The following is a 21,750-nucleotide window of genomic DNA, read 5'->3' on the forward strand; positions in this document are numbered from 1 at the left end:
CATGCTTCTAAAAGTATAGTTTTGTCCTGCTATTTTAAAATTAATCTCATAATTAAATGGAAATGACACATGGCTACAAAGAGCTACAGTTAAATGTTTAGTATCCGAACAATTTGCCCATTAAGTAAAACATTCTCATTATACATGCATTAAATTTTTAGATTGCAGGATTATTCCTGTTATTTGACAAGCACTAAATACCTAAAAATTGAGGATTCATATTATTTCAGTTCTACTGATAAAAATACTATTTTAAAAATTAAAGCAGTGTCAATGTGGCATATAAATGTAGGTTTATTTTGGGTACTAAAAGGTGCAAGAGTAGCTGCTGTCTATTACTTTGCTAATATAAAATATTAATTTTTACAGTGGCTACCTTTTAATAAATTAGGTCTCTGCTTGTTTGCTTGGGGAAGTATCCTGATTCATGTCCTCAGTGGATTAACAGATCCCTAAATGCATTCCTAATGAAGTTGTAACCCAGGCTTCAGTAGTGACAGGAGCTGCTGTGATGCGGCCTTGCAGGTGTACCTTAATCATTTCCCATGAGAATCATCCCTGGGAGTTAAAGGTTACTTTTGTGTCCATACCCATTTAATCACAGCACCAATTTGGAGAACACCAACTGAGAAACAGACACCTGTCCTTAAGAAAATGGACTTCAAGCCACAAAATTCATTTCAACTAAGGGACACCCGAACAGCTTTCATATGTTAACTATTTCCCATTAATTAGTGACCGCAGCCAACTTCCAATGCAGTCCAGGAGGTGAAAGGCTGTTCAGTGTGAAAGTATCTAGCTGATCTACCAGAGCAAGAGAGGATCTGGGCAGTAGGAGTTTCATTAGAGAGTAGTTGATTACTTTCATTCTTTTTATTTAATGTAACCACACAATGGCCAAATTACTTATTTGCAAAGGGCAGGCTTCCTTTTTTCTGCATGAGTTCTTCATATTAAACTGGAAAGCTGCTCTTGAAATCCTAGGTGGTTATCTAATTTTAGAATAAACACAACTTAAAACAACTCTCTATAATGATTACTTCAAAGTTTTGGCAAGGAAGGTTAGAATTCCAGGTTTCCAAAAGAACTGGCAGCAATTTTAGGATGGTATAAGCTTATAAAATGTACTAATGTGGCCATACAGAGTAAAACTCATTAATTAAATTCTTCTTAAAAGATGTATATGTGGCATGTTTCCAATTAATCTCCTCTGAATACCTAAAGCTATTCTTATTTTCTAAATTAGAATATGTGTATAATTGGATGTATTCCAATTAAACTGGTATGGCATGCATACATTCTAATTAAAAGGAGTATGTGAATATTTTCTATTACCTCATTCATGCATAATCAGAATGAATCAAAACAATCTAAATATGCTTTTGTATCAAAAGATAAGGTTTTTAGAACGATAAAATCTAATGTCACTTTTAGGCTTATTTTTATAGTTAGTATTTAAATGATGCTTCAAGCTATTAGTTTTAACACACCAATTCAAAATATAAAAAATATAAAATGTCAAGTGAGTTAGCTTACTTAAGATATGAGGTTGAATTCACTATAGTTTTTATATGACAAAGAAGAATTTGTGTTAAACACCTATGTAAATCAAGATAGGTCAGTGACTTAACTTTTGCTGATACATTTCTGTGAAAAGCGACAATACACAGTCCATGTCATTAAACCATGCTCTAATGAATAATCGTCCTACTCTAATTTATTAACAGCTGCTCAAAAATCTAGTAATTAATAGTTTCATTTATTTTTGGCAAACCTGCAAAATGACAAATAGTTTTGTATCTGTTGCAAATTAGGTCTCCTTTGCAAACAATGAATGGCAGCTTGGGGAAGACGAGCAAACAGAACCCTAGAGCATCTTTGCAACTTGAGAAGATCAAATAAAGAGCAGCTGCCACGGCAATCAAATATACTGATCTTTGTCATCCTATGAAAACGCACATGCTCAGGACAAATGTAAATAGGAACAAGCTTTCTGTGTTGCGTGTGTCTGCGTGAATGCTGTTGGTTTCATTGCTAGTATTAAATTATCACTCCGTTTTTTTTCCTTCAGGAGGCCATTTTTACTATTAATTGGCAAAGATGACAATAGAAATTAAAGTTTACATTTTCTTTCTCACAATAAATAGTGAGAAATCAGAGCAGCCAGTATCAGGGATCATCAGGTCATTTAATAGTGAGTAATGAAAAATAAAATGCTGTCAGAAAATTAATGATGTGAATTAACAAAGATATTTAAAGTAGAAAACTTGGTAGAACTGTTTAAATACCAGCAATAAAAGCATTCTGATTGCATTGGAAATTGCATGTCTGCTAGACTACTGGATGTCCTAACCTTTCTGTTTCACAACTGGAGTCAAAATAGATATAGGCAAGGAAGCAGAAAAATCCACTCCCTAAAACATACCAGAGCCAAAACGTAAAGGCCTTGGGGTTACCCGAATATTCCAGCTGAGTTTTTGGTGCTAATCAAAGGTTTCTAACATGAGAAACATGGTGTGTTATTAAATGAGGTTATGGCATGGAAAAGATTTTTCTAATTTTGAAATGCATAAAATTATATTTAAGTACTGGAATACTGAAACATGAGGCTGGATATTATAGACAGTTCTCCAGGTGGCTTTGGACCAAAACATTTGCTAACAACTGGAGTTCTTAGTATGTGTAGAATGTGCTGGGAATGCAACATTCTGAGATGGAGACAACCTGAGGTCTATTCTAGGACACCTTAGAAACAGGAGGTCCTTTTACTGTGTTATCCCAGTAGGTCCCACTGTCCTTGAGGTGTATAGGGTATATAAGGTCTACCAGCTGTGGTGTAAGGTAGGCATGTGCTGTTGAAACTCCATTTAACGCAGGAAATTTTCCTGAATCTTGAGGTCCTAGCTCATAGTGGACCCTAAGTTTCTTCTGTCCCTTGCAATCATTCTGTCAGTAATAAATCTGTTCCCCATAACTTCTTCATGGTGAGTTTGTTGTCTCACTGGACTGGGTAAGCTGGCATCTAGAACAGTGAAGCTGCCACACAGATGCCAAGTGAAGAAATCATTCTAAGTATCACTAACAGTCATGTGCATTTTTCTGAGACTCAGGTGTGTCTGGGTGAATGTGATTCTTCACTCTTAGCAATTACATGCAATAATCACTAAAAATTCACAAGTGTTAAATATTGAAAGCCACAGATATAGGTATGTAGTTTCTATATTACAAACAAGTGTTTATTCATTAAAGAGTTTTATGTTTTCTTGAAGTTTTAAAGTATATCCAAATGATTGGATGGCCTAAAAAACGGAGCTATCAATGAAATATTAGATAAGGGATAGAATGCAACAAAATTAGGATGAAACTTTGTAGCAGGAAAATATATAGAAAGCAATGGAAATTGCAAGACTTATAAGGAAATACAACTCCATAGGACAATCAAAGAGAAACATCATATGGGGATAATCACCTGATATTTGTCTCACAAGAAACATGTACTAGCAAGTACCACAAGGAAGAGACATCAAATGCATACATGAAGACAATGCTAAGAGGACAAGTTTCCATATCACTCACTGTCCAAAACACCCTCTATATAGCGGGGGATTTCTCAGGACATTAAACTGAAGTGACAAATGTAGATGACAAAACTAGAATCAATTGAATCATTTAAAATTCTTTCTACTTAAAGAATGAGCTAAATTCTCTTAGAAGTTTGATTATAGGTCCTATTAGGTAATACAGGTGAGAAGAATGAAAATGTGGATCATATTTCTAATGAACATTTGAGCGACCACAATGCATTAATACTATTAACAGCTGTAATGTGATTGGCTGGTATATTGTCATGTGAGCTGCTGATGGTGCTTGAAGCTATGAGAGCAGATAATTTGTAGAATAAGCGCAGGAGAGGAGATCTAAAGGAACCCACCCAGTAGGAAGAGTGAGAAGCCTAGAATAGCCTGTGAACACAGAGGCCATTAGTGATGATGCAGAACTTCTGGGTAGAAGTGCTTAGATTTATTAAAATTGGTTACTTGATGACAGCTCTTTGATATTATTTGTCATAGCAGAACAGGCTGAGAGTTGAAACACAATTTTCCCTGCACTCATCATTAATCTGAAGAAACTATATCAGTATCAAAACTAGATGTGCCGCAAAAGAAAGGGCATAACTGGACATCCTGAAAATCACAACCAAAATGCATCCTATCATTGGCCGCACTGGGAGACCTGCCCCTAGAACCTTGCTAGGGGAATCCTGAAAACTGCTGAGGAATGGAGAGTCAGATGTACCAGACTCCAAAAGCCAAAGCTGTAATGCAAGTGCCTGTCTTCAGACTTTTTATAAGAAATGTCTACTTCAAGAACATACCACACTCATGAACTTTGAAGTCTCATAGTTCAGTCAGTGACAGTGGGTCACTTCTGCATTTAGCTTTTCTTACTAGTTTGGTATATTCTGAGAGAAAATGATCCTGCAGCTTATTGATTTAATGCATTACAGTTTTGTCTAACCTTTACGTTTTTCCACAAGTTCAAAATGGGAAGTGCAGTCGCTCATCTGAAAGGGGCAAAAAAAGCCAAAATAATATCACTAACACTAAGGAAGAAAACAGATGTAAGGGAAGAATACAGAAAAATACAACATAAGGAAGGGAAAACATTTTCATCTTGTGTTCAATAAAACTTTCCACGAGAATTAAACTTGTCTTTCTCCCTTTTTGCTTATTTTGTTTTAAATTGCCCTATATCCAACATAACAGCTTCAGAGGAATCAAAAAGGTCACTGACTCCACAAATCAGAACAAAGAACCTTCTACAAGAGGAACATTCAAGGAAACAATATCTTGGAAATAAAAATACAAGAGAATTGTGTGTGTGTATGTGTATGTATTTAAGAACACTAAAGAAAAAAAATGGTATGAGATCCAGGGACCAAGAAATCTCACACGGAGAGAGAAGAACAGGACTCTCAGGATGACAGTGAAGAGATGTGTCCAGATGCCAAATATTCAGCAGGTGCAGAGGACAAACAGTAGAATGAATCTCAAAATTGGGGAGCACCAAAAAACGTGCCACCACATCACTGAATGGGGAGCTTGTACACTTCTGTGAGGAAGTGGCTGGTGAGTTAGGGTTAGGCACACAGCGTTGGGCCAGGGTTGGAGGGAGGCAAGAAAAATCTAAAACAGAACGATCTCCATAACTAAATGATCATATATCGGTGACTAATAACTAAACACATGATCATATTGATAAAAACAGAAAATGTGTATTTGGTCTTGGCCTAAAAGAAAAACAAACCAGAGTAGATGGGGCAGGGTGGCAAGGGATGAGAGTGAGAGAGAAGAAGAAAAAGATGAATAAGAAGAGGAGGAGGAGGAGAGAAAAATGGGAACCACAGCAAGAAGTCTGTATATAACAAAAAAATAATTTAAGGAATAGTAATTTAAGCATGGAATAATAGAAACGTGCATGTCAGTACTAGAAGAAATAGCTACAGAGTTTAAAGTAGTTTCCTTTCAGGAATGAAATTAGATGATGAGGAAGGATAGGACTGGACTGGAGCTTGCTGTAATTTTTAAAAGTATTATAGGAGTAGAACAATTTAATATTCTGAGCTAAGCAGAAAAATAAAATCACTGAAAATAGCATAGTCTGTAATGAAGAGTTCTGGGGTGGGAAGGGGCCAAGCACAGGAATAACCATTTGTTCCCCAGCATGGTTTCAGCCAGCTTTGACAGTGCACAAACAGCCCTGGGAGCCACCCTGAATTTTTTCTTGTAGATATCTGTGCCACAGATCCTGGTCTTTCAGTGTGGGGAAGGCAGCATGCATCCTAAGGTGATGGGCAGTTAGATCTATACGCATCAAAAGGGTTCCTATCGCATTCATGGTGCACCTCAGTGAGGCTGCATTGCCTCTTGCTTCAGGTCCAAGTCACATACAAGTTCATAAGACAGAGGACTTCTTGCAGTTCTCTGTTTATTTTTTCTTTCTAAATTCATCCATGGTTGGCATTAAAGGAGGGTGGCAGTAATCTTGTAGATTAGGATCTTAACTGGAATGGGAACTGGAACCAAGTTTCAAATATTTAAGGCAGTAAAATTTTACCATGTAAGTATAACTCACAATTTGATTTTAATTCATTTTTTGATATATGAATTACTAAGAAATGATGTTTATTTTTAACTCCAAACTTTAAAACATAAATATGTTGCTACCTAATTAACTTTAGGTCAGGGAATCTGATATTAATAATAAATATTCACTGAAATTTGTTGCTACTAGCTTTATGGCCTATTAAGTGGTTAATTTTGTATAAACTCTGTATCTTAAGAGTAAGTTCTCTGTTTTCATGCTGGACTGCATAGAATTATATCAATTTAACCATGGTAATTTTATGTGGGGCATATTATTTGTGTATATATTTTCTGATTGCTTAAGTTATCAAAAACATGAGTTATACTGAAGTAGGATCAGCATGGCAGTAGTCAGTGAGTTTCTCCATGTATTGCCAGTGACATGTGTTTAAAATATTGTCCAAAACAATAAACTGGGGAAAATTTTTTTGTATTAAGGCAAAAAATAACATCAGTTTACAACATGAAAGGAACATGACTGTAAAACCATTTTTAAGAAAGAATCCAGGGGCCAGCACTGTGGTTTAGTGAGGAAGGCCACTGTCCTTATCACGGGCACTGGTTGGAATCCTGGTGTTTGAGTTCTGACTCAAGCACCTGCTAAAGGCCTGGAACAGGCATTAGAAGCTGGCCGGCCCAGTGTGCTCCTGCCACGCACAGCAGAGACCTGGCTGAGGAGTGAATCAGCGGACGGCAAAGCCCTTGCTGTGTCTCTTTCTCTTTCTCTGTAACTCTGACTTTCAAATAAATGAAAAAAAATTTTTTTTCTTTTTTGAGAGACTATTATTTTTCTCAGTCTTCATTCATTTATATAGTGGTACAACAAAACACATTTTGCTCTCTTAAGACCTAAATGCCATTTAAATTTGGGGAGCAAGCTTAATTTTTTTTAATGAAATAATACTGATTTAAAATTCATTAATTATGGGAAACACAGTAATTCTTTTAAAATCAATTCTTTGGGGACGGTTTTTGGCTTATTTTGATTTAAGGTGCTGCCCTTTGACACTTCTTTACCTCCCATAGCGCAGTGCATTGGCTTGAGTCTTAAATACACTGTTCCTGTTTTCAGCTTCTTCAGAATGCGTGCCCAGGGAGACAGCAAGTGATAGTTCAAAGAGCTGAACTGCTGCTACCCAAGGCAGACACCTGGATGAATCCTGAGCTGCTAGCTGTAGCCTGACCCAGCTCTAACCATTGTGGACACTGGGGAAGTGAAATGTCAGTTGGGAGATGCCTATTGGGCTGTCTCTCTATCCTATTTCAAGAAATGAATTAACCAAAATCTATTCTTTGTTTTTCACCAGTTTTAAAAAATACAGATGAAATAATATATAGGCAAGTAAATAGTATGGAGAATATTTTAAGCTAGCTTTTTAGATTCCAAGGCCACCCAAATTACATTAATATTGGCATAGAAAACAAGCACAGCTGACATACTGCTGAGAATTCAAAATGAACCTGAATGGCTTACCTGCTGGCAGTTTTCACAGAACAATTTTTCTTGTGTCCTCTTTCGGCTCGGTTATCTCTCAGAAGCTGATGCTGTACAAAAGTATTAGGAAAAAGTTGTAGAAACAAAAATATTCTCATTATATTATAGTAGAAAAATATTCAGTGGAATAGTAGTTGTTCACTTGCTTTACATTTTTTCTTCTAGCGTCTCTCTAAGCAAAGAATACTCATTTTGAGGGAGATGCCACCATCACTGTTGCAAAAATGGTAGTGAGAATTGGCAAGGCAATTTTTCCTGGAAAGCTAAATTGCTCTTTCTAGTCATTTAGAACTCAGTTCTATTCTTGGGTCTCTAGAATAGTCCTGGTAAAAGCAATGCAACCAGTTTATGTCAATAGCCTCTAGACTGCAGCATTCAGCTAAGAGTGGTTTGAGACTTGTCACCACACTGTACCTACTTGCCTAAACATGGTAAAGAAACACACTTGAAACATTATTCTTCAAAGGAACTAATGGCTTGGAAATACATAATTACAAAAAAAATATATATCTAATTGCCTCTCCAAAATGCCTTATCATCCACTCCCCTTTGCACTTGCTTTACCCTAATTGGAAAGAAAGAGAAATAGTCAACACTCTTCATTATGTGTTTATTGAAATTGCAGCTTAGCTTATTTATGCAGATCTATGATTATATGCAAGATTAGGCAGAAAAAAAGTTATACAGTGTATTAGAAATTAACTCTAGCACAAACAACAGTCTCAAAGGTAATAAGGCAGGTTCTAATCCCAGCTGTACCAGGAACTAACAAGTCATTAAGTTCCAATAACAGCTTTACCATTTACAAGCACGGTAACCTTAGGCAAAGTACTTAACCTCCCTAAGCCCTGGTCCCCAACTGCAAAATGGAGATAACAATAATATCCACATTTAAGGCTACTGGGAGTATTAAAGCTAGACAATGTAAAATGCTTAGCTCTATTAGACAAGAAGACAGGAAATGCTAAGATTATTATTATAATTAATGAGTGTTACTGTCAGTGGGTACTGACTGACCAGTAGGAACAGTTTTTAGCGAAGGCTAGAGTAACTGCTTTAAATTGCTCAATGACATCACTCAGAATCAATTAGCATATTTAGTTATCACTGAGAAGGTACAGAAATTAACTAGATCATCAAGAATATGGGTAGATTATTCTTTCAGGTATGTCTTAACTAAATAAATACATCTTAAACTTGTTGAAAATGTCTATGTCTGCTTTGACCAGCAACACTCTATTTCTCTCGCCTGAAACAATACCCAAAGTGATTTTGCTGTCCCTGGCCTTGTTCCCATCTAGTCCTTTCTTCATAGTATGGCCAATCTGAACTTCCTAAAATCAATGTAATGATTATATTACTCATTTGAGGTAAAACCTAACAGCTTACAAAGGTTTCATTCCCCTTCAGAATTGAGTACACATCTAAATTCATAATATTTTAGGTTTCTAATTATCCCTGTCCTAACGTCCTTAATGGCACATCATACAGCCTCAGCCTTCTCAATCTTTTATTATTATCATAGATTTTTTTTTCATCTGTTTGAAAAATTTTGAATTTTATGGTACAGTTTCATAGGGTCTGAGATGAGTGGGGTATGTGCCAAAGCCCCATGCACCTCTGGTCCTTTGTTTCAGGTACTCATTCGGCCTCGGCATCTCTGTGGTTCAGCACTGTATTGGGAACAATCTGAGTGCTTAAAAACAGAATGAAAAGACGAAATCCACACGAGTGAGATCTAATAGTATCTGATATATAACTGAAATCATATCTCATTCTTAGCAGTTATTAAAAATAGCAACATATGTCTGAAGTCCATTAATCTGAAAGTGTTTCAGATAAGAAACACTTCGTACCATGAACATGAAATTGCTTCTAAAAAATAAAAAAAAAATACTTTGGCATTTCTAAGTTTAGTGCCTTTAAAATACATATATTTACAGACCAACATTTGTGACACAGGTAGGTAGAGGTAAGATGATGGAATCTCCATCTTTTTCAAGAGTAGTTTTTTTTTTTAAACTTTCTAATTCTATGATTAAAAATATATTGAGTAATATCCCTAAGATTGTGTTCAAACAGTCCAAACTTCTTAAAATCCTAAGTACATTATTCTGAAATAAAAGTTCCATGGGCTAGCTTTGAAAAACGCAACTTTCAGGCAATGTATGCTGTGCCCACTAGCTCTCGTTACCTCTTAGAGAGGCTACTACTTGGATGACCTTTAACTTGAGCAGCATCCCTGAATTTTGATGTGACACCTCCTTCTACTAGGCTCATACCAGAATATGGTTCTGCTTCAAATTTATGATTTTGATGGGCTTTGTGATAGAAGGATATGAATTTTTAAATTATTTAACGCAATGTATCTAAATAAAAAGTCATCATAAAATGATCTCACCTTGCCAATAACATTACAAATTTGATGATATCTTTGCGATTTTAAAATGAAGTTGAGATAAATATATAGACTTCAATCTCTAAGTCATGGATTTAAAAGTTAATACAGCAACTTCAATCTTTTTCGGGCTAAGATGACACAATCTAGGGAAGTACTAGAAGATACATATTTATACTTAAAAGGTTCTCAGCATGTTCCAAGTCAAGCCATGAATTCACAATACAAGATACAAGAATTCCTGATCTTTGCTCTAATAAACAATAGCAGCTAGTCAGATTTTGTGATTCTTCAGTCTTAATGGTATTTTTCTTTTTCCTTGGACTCCTATCAGTGTCACAAGTGAGGTCCTTTTTCAAGGTTCTGACTCAATTATGTGAACTCCAATTAAAAACAGAACTTTGGAATATGGTGCGAAGTGCTTCTTACCTTCCAGCTTTCAGATTGCTGCACTTAGGTCAGACGGAGATACAATTCCCTTATTTGTGACCTGCAGATAGATGTACATTAAAAAAATGACTCATATAAGAATTACATTAAAATCCATAAATGTAGAGCCTAGGTACAAAATTATAGAAAGCTTGTGGGATTTCACCAGGAATTGCTTCTTAGGGACGGTGGTCTTTTAGAATTACAGAAATGGAGCCAAGAAATAAGCCAGTCCCCAAAAGACAAATACAGTGTTGTCCCTGTTTTGTGGCTATAAGAAAATGTAACCTATGTGAGGAAACCTGACATTTTTGATTTGACGATCACTTACAACCATTTTCTATACTCTTCTGGAATGGTGTTGCTGGTTTTTTATTTTTGTTTTTCCTACTTGATATTTGCTGAATTCTTTAAGCCTGTGATTGCAAAATGAACTGAAAGTGTGGCTTTGTAACATTTTGAAACAAAAAAGAAAGGAATGAAGGAAAGTGGAAGGTGAGGGAAGAATGCGGGCAGCAGGGAGAGTACACTCAGCAGCATCACTATGCTCCTAAAGACACCTGTATGGTGAAACGTGGGAAATCTGTTCACTTCATAGAATCTGAAACACTAAAAATGCAGCTTTTCGTCATGTTTTCACAAACATCTGACGGTCAAATCCCACCCTCAAGAGGAAGCAGCCCACAGCACGATGTGTACCCCATGGCAGCCCTCTCTGCTGTCTGACAGCTGAGCTTAGGAGGGTTTCAACCGGCAGCCGCTTTTCAGGAAACTTCTTACACGTCTCCAACACAGCTGCAGGGCTGTTCACACTTGCCTCGTAGGTGTTCTCCAAATGAAAAGAGAGTTCTGTAATACCTAATCTAAATAATGACCCACGGCAAGTGAAGACATTTCTAAACTATCAAGATGTCTAACTATAATTTTGAAGGAGGCAAAGCCTGAAATTTAAAAGGACAATACAAAACAAAGGCGTCACACACAGTTGTCTCTCCCGTCTTCCCTCCAAATGTGAACTAACTTTAACATTCCTCTCCTGCTGCCTTCTTGCATCCGCTATATGGTTTTCTAATTACCAGTTCTTCGCCTCAGACTTTAACCATCTCAAGAGAAAAAAGTTGTTTTGTATAAACGTCTTTTTATCAAATTGTGAGACCTTGATACAAAATACCTAAGTTATTTTATAATTATGTAAGAAAACTATGATTTATGAAGGGTATAAATAAAAATGGGGTTTATAATTGAAGTAGCCAAAAAAGAGCTAACAGATGGGGGAAGGAAGTGAAATATGGTTTTAATTAAGGGAGGAGTCAACATTATCACTTTTTAAAGATTTATTTATTTTTATTGCAAAGTCAGATATACAGAGATCAGGAGAGACAGAGAGAAAGATCTTCCATCCAATGATTCACTCCCCAAGTGGCCATAATGGCTAGGGTTGAGCTGATTCAAAGCCAGGAGCCAGGAGCTTCTTCTAGGTCTCCCATGCAGTGCAGGGTCCGAAGGCTTTGGGCCGTCCTCGACTGCTTTCCCAGGCCACAAGCAGGGAGCAGGATGGGAAGCGGGGCTGCTGAGATTAGAACCAGTGCCCATATGGGATCCCAGGCGTGTTCAAAGTGAGGACTTTAGCCACTAGGCTACCGCACCAGCCCCATTATAATTTCTTTATGTTCATAAGTTAGTACAAGAAAAATAAAAGGTGACTGCCTATTGAGAAATTTTTGTACTTCTTCACTGTATTGCATTTTATCAGTTGTACATAAGTTTAGCCAATAGCTCACAGCATTGTATATAATTGAACCGAAGTTGAACCAGAAAATGATTAACTCTCAAAATGCAAAGAATTCCTATTTGAATATGTACATATACTTAGGTGCATAAAAAGTTCATGGAAAAACAGAATTAAAAGTTAATGTGCACTTTCCATGAACTTGTTGAAGATTTTGGTATATATAGCTGGTTCTTACTATTTGTACATTTGTGAACTCATTTACTAGTTAAATGTGTTTGTATCTCCAAAATCAATACTTCACTTGCTTTTGCTGTTATTTATAAACTGGTGCAAAATGATTAAAAAAAAAAAAGAAAGAGTCACGGAGAATGGCGTCCTCCTAGCTGAGATCTAAGCTGACACTGTCTTCCAGATTCAGCTCTCATATCACGAACAAATGCATTCCCTGCGGTCCCTTTAGTGTGATATTTTTTTCCAGTTTTGTACTTTACTTGATGAGCTCGCTCTGCAAAACTGCCCGCAAGCATAGCATTGGAGAGCTTTCTAGTATTCCTAATCACAAGGAGACTGTAACATGTCATACAGGGAAAATGCCTTATGTTAGATAAGCCTAGTTTAGGCAAGAGTTACAATGCTGGGCGGCCACAGGTTTAATATAACACATTATATAATATACACATATAAGAGATGGTTTGAACAGAAATCCACATAAGACAAGGGCATGTATTCATAGCCTTATTAAAATATTTTGACTACTGGCCCGGCGCGGTAGCCTAGTGGCTAAAGTCCTTGCCTTGTATGTGCCAGGATCCCATATCGGCACTGTTTTTTCCCCCAGTGGCCCCACTTCCCATCCAGCTTCCTGCTTGTGGTCTGGGAAAGCAGTCAAGGACAGTCCAAAGCCTTGGGAACCTGCACCACGTGGGAGACCTGGAGGAAGCTCCTGGCTCCTGGCTTTGGATCAGCTTAGCTCTGATTTTAGGGCCTCTTGGGGAGTGAGTGAATGGACGGAAGATCTCCTTTCAAAGTTTTTTCAAAAAATTAAATCTTTTGACTGAAAGCTTGAGAAAATTAATGCATTATTTTCCCTAATGGCACTGCTTTCTTTTGCTTGCTCATTTATTAATATACAGAAAACATATTTCATGAATTTCATAGATACAGTTCTAAGAATACAATCATACTTTCTTCCTTTCATTTTGGGCATTTATTCTGTCCTCAACAATTCTGTGCTGAGTCTGATTCCTTGCAGTCATATGTATTTTCAGCTGAGGAGGGTGGCAGTGAAGAAAAACTCAGGCCTGGTAAAGGTCTATTCATTTGCTTAGTGTATTAAACCTTGGCACAATTAACTTCTAAAAGAATTCGGGATTTTTATCCTTTGTCAGAAAGCTGACTGACTGCCTTGAAGGGAAAGAGGTAAATGTTTCAAAGAAGCTAAGTGATTTCCTTTTGGACTAGAATGTTCCTTACCTGGCCAAGCTCTGTCCTAGCACCAGGGCTAAACCAATGGCTGCAGAGGAAAGAGAAAGAGAGTTAGCAGGAACCTGGCAGAAAGCACCTGGTCACTTACTAACAGTTTGTGTGTGCTTTAGCAAATTTGTTTGCCACCAGAAATAGGGCCTTACATATGCTTTTTTTAAAATGGACATTTCATTAAATTCTAGACTTCGACCAGTTTTTTTTTTTTTTTTGCCAGAAATGTGAGTATGCTCATAACCTGGTAATTTTCAATTTAATAAGCAAACCGAGTTAGAATTACATTTCCATTTAATTATGTTAACATAAACTGCTGGGACTGTATTCATTTTATGAATCAATTCTGGTTATAAAATCTACAAATTCTATCATTACCACAACCTAATTATAACATCATTACAACAAATTATGACCTTTTGAATGTTGGCATTATGGAAAAAACATTAAAAATGTGGTATTATATCCTCTGGATAACACCCTGGAAACAACACAAAAAGCCCTTGATATACATTCTGGAGCCTCCATCAATTGAAAGTATTTTGGACCCAGTCCTTTCACGGCTTGAAAACCTGAGTTCTGGCTGAGAACAAGTCAACAACAGCAAAAGCACAGAAGTCCCTGCCCAGCTGAAAGCTTCCCTTTCCACACTGCTCACTGCACTCCATGCAGCATCCGCTGCTCTGAGACTTGTACTCCTCCCCTCTATAACTGACAAATGGCAATGGTTCCCATGACCTAAATGTCCAGTTTTCTAGCAGTGCACTGTGTGAAAATGACCTGTCCAAGGACCAGAAAAACGAGAACCATAACTGTGGCAAATGGATCATGAAAGGTCCACCCTCATAAAGCCATTCAAGGTTTAGATGTGGAAATCAGTGCGTAGATAGTAAGCTTACTTGCTCACAGTGTTTCTTCATCGTACCTACTCCAGAGCAAGGGGCTTGCACTGAAAGGGAACATCTCTCGGTACTCCCTAAGACTTCCATATATTCAGTAGTAGCTTTGTAGTACTAAACCTAGCCTCTACGTTAACAGGACTTTTGTACGCTGTTACTGTAACATTTCTCAAGGTCATAAACAGTGCTTTTCTTTTTTTTTTAGCAGGCTGGTTTCTACCATGGATATTCGAATGGGCACATATTGATATTAGTGAATAATAATCGGATTAATCATCAGCTGGAAGCAAATTCTTCCCCTGACAGTTTGATTAAGGTATTTCCCCTCCTCTTTGGATTGTGCCTTTTGCTATAAAGAAAAACATATTTTAACCATCAAATGCATAATTCAGTTAAAAAAAAAAACAGTAACAGGATTAGAAACAGCATTTGTTTTGCCTGTCCTGATTCCAAAACTTTGTCTAGAGAAACCACTGTCCACACTTTTTAATGTTCTCCTTTGGTACAATGCTAGGAGAAATGCATCCCCCCTCAAAAAAAAAAATAATGAGGAATAAGTACTATGAAGAGTTTTTATGGATTTCAAAATTTTTTACACTTGAAAAATTTTATATTTTATTTTCTGGTGAACTTTGTGACGTAATCTAAACATGCTATACTGAGGTTGTGATTGATTTTACATGTTAATAACTGACTTTGTATTATCATAAATTTAGTTCTAACTCTCAAACCTCTAGTTCATTACAACATCATTTTCGATTAATTAATTGTGAATATAAATATTATTATGATAATGTATTTTCTTCTGCTGAACTTTTTCTGTTTCTCCTGAAGTTGATATTTACTTTTATTTCTTCTTTGGCTTTTTCCTCTCTGTATCTGTCAGCCTCCCGTATTACAGAGCCCTGCCCAGGCATCCCCTTGCTGGAGCCCTCTGTCCATCTGTAATCCTTCAGATCTGGACTGGAAGTGTCTTGTCCTTCGGTGGATGTTGATGCCATTTTTCACTTCTATTTGAGTTCATTTCTGGTGTCTCACGGCTTCTCTGTTTGTCTTTGCTGTTAGCCAAAGTACTTAAGGCATTGTTAGAATTTTTGACAAGTACCTTTTTAGAACCGAACGTCACAGTCTCCCTTGTTTGTTTTCTTCTTCAAATGCTTAGTTTTCAATATTCTAAGTCATTGTTTTTCCCATTCTTTCAAATGTGATCTGTATTGTTTTCTCTAGATGTTTTCTGGTGTTTCATTTCTTATGCTGGGTGAGAACTTTAGAGATCTGTGTTTTTTGGAATGGAAAAAATGTTCTTTTCTCCTGCTTTCTTGATCGCTGTTTCTGTAATGTCTAGTAATTACACTTTGTATCTTCTCAATTGATCTGCTAGTTTCCTTATCTTTTTCTCCTAAAATTTCTGTCTTTTCTCTTACACTTACTGATTTATCCTTTTTAAAATTACATTTTTAAAGATAACTGTAGATTTACATGCAACTGTAAGAAATGATACAAAGACTCCATGCACTTCTATTCAGTCTCCAAAATGATGTCTTACAAAACTCCGGTGGACATCACAACCATGCCACTGATAGAGTTTAAGTACAGCATACCTCATCAGTCTGCCAGTTCTCATGTTGCCTTTTTACAGCTATGCCTACTTCCAAGCAGCCCTCTGCTTCTTAACTCCTATTAACCCTTGAACTTATTCTTCATTTTAATGTTGTCACTTCAAGTATATAATGAAAACGGGATCACACAGTATGAAAGTGTTTTATTTTGCCAGCTTAATATTATTCTTATTTCTAAACAGCATTATTTTTGGGGAATTCAACTTAGTAGTGGCAGACAGCAGTAGTTTATTCTTTGTATTTCTAAGTAGTATTCTATTGTTTGAACAAAAATAGCTTGTTTAGCAATTCACCCACGGAAGGGCAATTTTACTGACCAATTTGAGCTATTAAAAATAAAGGCACTTGGAACTTTAGTATCAACTTATTCTTTCAATTTTTGGAGATGTAAATGCCTAAGAATTGTTAATAATGCACTTGTATGTTTAACTTCCAAAGAGATTGCTAAAATTTTCCAAAACGGCTTCACCATTCCATAGTTCCGCCACTGAGCATGACTGATCTACTAGCTCCACATTACCGTCAGCATCTGCTGTTGTCACTATTTGTTTTTACTTTGGCTACTCTGGTAGATTAACGGTGATACCAGGCTGTGGCTTTAATTTCCATTTCTTTACCAGATAAGAAGGGGGACATTTTGCTTTATGCTCATCTGCAATCAGTATGTCCCCTATTAAAATACATATTCACACTTCTGACCTGTTTCTAATATCTTGCCTCATATTGGTGAATTTTCCAAGAGAGAAGAAATATTTCCTTTCTTGGCTCCATGTGCCAACTTATTTCTAAATTCTCAGCTTTCCTGGGCACGTGACAGACACACTAGCATTTCTTTCAGCAGAAGTTCACATTCACATTGCTTCCCTCTGTTCCATTAGCTGCAAAGTTCCACAGCCTCCAGTCTCTAGACATTTGATATGACTTCCTTCTTTGTTACTGTGTATCCTTCCTTCTTTGCTACTGGGCTTGAAAATTGAAAATGTCCAGAGAGGTAAGAAAGCCAGACAATGGTATCATTAAAGCCATAAATGAAAGTTTCAATAAGGGAGTAGTCACTGGTGCTAACAGTGGGGACATCAAGCTTGACAGAGACAAATTAGACAATGCTCAAGGAACTACTGGCGAACTTTTCTAGAGATGTCTCCAGGAAGCAGAGTGGACAGAAGTGAAAATCACAACAACACTGTGTGTACAGAGCAGGTGCATGTGAATATTTAGATTGGGAGTAATCTATGTTTTATCAAAAGTTTGGACTTCAGAGTGAGAGAGTGAGGCTGAAGGAAATTAAAGATAAGATTGTAAAACATGGCAGATTGGAAAAAAAATAAAACTTCTCTCAATAAAACGATAGTTAGCCTTCGACAGAAGATAAACCTTTACCTATAAGACAAAGACAAGGAGAGTAAAGGAAGGTATATTTGGATAGTTACATCCATATTTATACGGTGATCCTAATGAGTGTAAAGGCTGGGGTAGTCAACAGAAGAGAACAGCAGGAAGACATGTGGTGAGAAAATGGCATAATATAATTTGAAGTTTTAGAACTACACTGATTCCGAGTGATGGTTCTATTCAAAAGCAGCAGGGAGAGTGAGTTACTTGAAGGTGAGGAGATAAACGACACGGGGCTGAAGGAGAACCAACTGTGTAAGTGCCACAGGTTCTACTCCATTGGCACCTCGCGACGAAGGTGACTGAGCCCTTACTGTAAAGGCCAGAACCTGTTTTCATTTAATCCTTAAATTGCCCCCAGGGGAAGGAACTACAAGCTACATTCTGCAAATAAAGACTCAGATTAAGTGATTTGCCAACGGTTTCAAAATCATAAAGCAGAGCTGGCATTCAAATGTAGGAGTTCAGATCCAGAAGTGCAAGTTTATTGCTACCATGACATATTTTATCACTAATCAGGATAGTAGAAGTCAAGGCAGAAAAGGAGACGAAATCAGCTGTTGAAGTCCTCCGTGGATGAGGGCAGACAAGTGACAAACGGTAAAGCGAGCCTTTTGGGGAGGAGTTGGCGGGTTGGCTTTCTATCAATTGAATGGTTGATTTGGAAATACATGATAAAATCACTACACGGAAAATAAAAGTTAAATAACTTTTCCAGTGGAAAAAAGAATAAAGAAATATGGTAGTAGTTTCCTTGAACATGAAAGAATTTAAGTTTATATAAAGACAGGGGACAGAAAGATGTCTTGAAAGAGCAAGAGTCATAGGGGCATGCTTTACATTGGAGCCAGTTTCAGGGGGTCTGAGGGAGAGTAGGAATGAGACAAACATCTGGAAGTACAGAAGAGTTTGAAACTGATCACTTGAAGAGAATGGGTAGGTTGAGAAGGCTTTCTGTCCTCAAAATTCAGCGGGGCTGAAGATGGCTTTCGTGTTAAATCTCTCCCTCTGACCTCCATGCAGTGAGGGAGTAAGGCCGGCGTCTCTTAGTTCATTTAATCGTCACCATAGTTAAGTTGCCAACAGGAAGAGCACCGTCTATTAAAGACTCCCTACAGTGGCCTTGCAATTGGAACAACTATGGTTGGAGATTCGGGAGTGCATTTTCTTTCCTCCCAGGTAGGATGACAAGAAAATAGATTAAGAAAAAAATTCTGTGGGGTTTTATTTATTTATTTATTAGTCTCTGCAGATGTAGCGTTTCTCACTGAGTCCTCTCACTACCTCTTAAGCCCCGTTCCTAACCAGGAGTGCTGAACTACAGGTTGCAGAAATGCGTAAGATTTCATGGGAAGTCAATTAATATTTCCCCTAAGGTAGAAGGACAAAGCCAACTTCAAGGTGCTTAACTGAGTGCTTCTAAAATGTATTCTTCTGAAGGAAACAGCTACTGCAGTTTCTAATACAGACTTTTATTCTTAGAGATAAGTTTCCACTTTTTGGACTCAGAAGTACAAATAGGAGGCCTTGAATATACAAAATGATCTACATCGCTGCTGCCCAATATGCTGGCAATTAAATATCCACACTTCAAATGCTTAGGCACTTGTGGTTCAGTAGGTACTGTAATGACTAGTGCAGATAAATAACACTTTCAGTGTATTGTAAAGAGTTATAATGGATAACATCTAAATGGATTATCAGTGAACTTTTGAAAATGGTGTAACATCTTCTACATTAAATACCTTTACTGTGAACTGTAACTGTTTTTGAAGAGATTTGTTAAGTATGAAGAAATACATGGCAGGTAAAAATACATGCCAAAGATTCAGGACCTGTGTGGTAGCCAAGTGGCTGATATCCTCGCCTTGCATGCACTGGGATCCCATATGCACCGGTTCGCATCCCGGTGATCCCGCTTCCCATCCAGCTCCCTGCCTGTGGCCTGGGAAAGCAGTCCAGGACGGCCCAAAGCCTCAGGACCCTGCACTAGCGTGGGAGACCCAGAAGAAACTACTTGCTCCTGGCTTCAGTTTGGCTCAGCTCCGGCAGATGCGGCCACTTGGGAAGTGAATCAGCAGATGGTTCTCTCTCCTCCTCTCTGTATATTTGACTTTACAGTAAAAACAAATGAATCTTTAAAAAAAAAAATACATGCCAGACACTGAACCTAAAAGCAAACTAAGTATGGAGAAGTAATCTCGCTAGGCAAGAATAGTATTATGGAAGCAACTGCAATGCAGGATGTCAAGACAAAGGCACACAGTCAATGGAAAATAACATCATAAACACACACACAAACACACACACACACACACACACACACACACACACGAAAAAAAGAAATCCAAAACCCTAAGTGGCTTCTCCACTCCTAGGACACTCTTAGGAAAATGCGCATCAGGCCTGGCTTTGCCTGACACTTGCCTCACCTTCTTGTGTCTTACACATTCTAAACTCTTCCTTCACACTGTATGCTCTGTTATAGCACTCTTTTAGTTTCCTGAGGACAGACTGTTATTTCCTCTGCTTGAAAGACTGTTCTTGCACCCAATTCATTTAATTATTGGAGCTTTTGTTTCCTTCTGTCCGGCTCAAAATTCACTATAAAGTTCTAATTTAGAGTACCTTGCTCAGTTTTCTAACAATACATTTACGAACCATTGTAAAATTGTACTATATGAATACTCACTAATTGATGTCTATTATCTCTGTAACATGTCAAGTACTATGAGGCCGGCAATCATGTGTCTTGTTCACTGTGTATATCTAGAACTTGTCACAAAATTGACTGTCATAGATATTTTGTTAATGGACAAATGATTCTGAGACACAGGACCAAGTTCTATCAACCACAGCCATTGTGTTACCCTTCATCAGTGACTTCATTGGGCTGTGTGATCTTTTAAGATTAATTTAGGCTCTTAAGTTTTATGGACTACATGACCTGTATGATAATGATACTCCTTATTCATTACCTCTTTCTATGACATGGTCAACTTACAAATTATGCTCATGAGGCTCTTCTAAAAATTCATTTCTTTTATGAAGCCACAAACAAAAATTCAGGAAGCTTATTTTGCATTGTTGCTAAATCTGAAAGACTTAAGTTTGTTTATAGGCTCTGATACTGCTAGTCAGGTAAACGCTGATAAATTAATTTTATTTTCTGACCCTTGATTTCTTCTTCACATGCAAAAATAAACCCATGCTAGGACTAGAAGGTTTAAATAAGACTAAGGATGCACAGTAGGTGTTTAAAACAAATATTGTTTGTTTTCCCAAAAGTATACAGTAGAAATACAAGAATGTGTGAGCTTTATTCTATGAGTTTCTGGCTGCAATAATTACTTTTACCTCCTAAGCGGCTACAGAGAAAATAGTGTAATTGAATTCTATTTACCGAATGCCTCAACAAGTTTGTATATTATTAATCACATAACAGATAATAATACATTTGCTTTTTAAATTAACTTTTGATTGAGTGAAGAGTATGATTTTAGAAGAAGTATGACTCTATAAATTATCTATAAACTAAAGGATTAATATCACTATACTTCAGAGAGGTAGTAGAAGTATTAAAAACAGTGGTACATTGAAAATACTCTGAAAAATAAAATGTACACTGTACAATATCCATATACCTTGAATGTATCATTATTATTATTTGAGATGTTTTGCAGCTGTTTTAATCTTTCTCAGATTTTATGTTAATACCCTGTAAAATTTAGGAAGCACCGTAATCATGTTAATTCTATATATGAAAATGAAGATATGTGTAGGCTAAGTGACTTTTCCAAGGGAATTATATTAAATCAGATGAATTGATCTAGTACATTTGATATATCACAATCTAAAGTTAAAGCTGCTTTTATTATAAAGCAATAGATGCTAAATTTCAAAGTATAAAAATATTCCTGAAGAACACAACCTTTAATCCAGGCAAATCTGGTTTTAATCAAGCTATATTTACACAAAAGATAAAATAAGGGGTGAATATTTGGTTTATAAAGGAATTCATCATAGAATTATAATGAATCACCCATGTGAATTTAAAAGAAGTTTGATTTAAACATAATACCTCAGGTAAGCCTATGATAAGAAATAAAATAAAAATATAAGTAAAAATTTAAAAAAATCAGATAGTAAGTCAATTTCTATTTG

The 21,750-nt window shown here is 36.8% G+C and overlaps 1 protein-coding gene across 3 annotated transcripts in view; it reads right to left on the minus strand.

Moving 5' to 3' along the window:
- Positions 1-21,750, minus strand: part of GPATCH2 (G-patch domain containing 2) — a 174,457-nt gene that overhangs the window by 36,539 nt on the left and 116,168 nt on the right. For all 3 annotated transcript variants that reach the window (XR_009246174.1, XR_009246175.1, XM_058669190.1), the window contains exons 7-8: positions 13,674-13,713; positions 7,621-7,691 (exon numbers count right to left, since the gene is read on the minus strand). Coding sequence is in view for 1 of the 3 variants with exons in the window: in XM_058669190.1 (XP_058525173.1) it covers positions 7,621-7,691; positions 13,674-13,713 (111 nt within the window). In the remaining 2 variants the exon portion in view is untranslated. The remainder of the gene's footprint in view (positions 1-7,620; positions 7,692-13,673; positions 13,714-21,750) is intronic.

Source organism: Ochotona princeps, chromosome 10 (assembly GCF_030435755.1).
Source record: "Ochotona princeps isolate mOchPri1 chromosome 10, mOchPri1.hap1, whole genome shotgun sequence".
In the NCBI taxonomy this organism is placed as follows: domain Eukaryota; kingdom Metazoa; phylum Chordata; class Mammalia; order Lagomorpha; family Ochotonidae; genus Ochotona; species Ochotona princeps.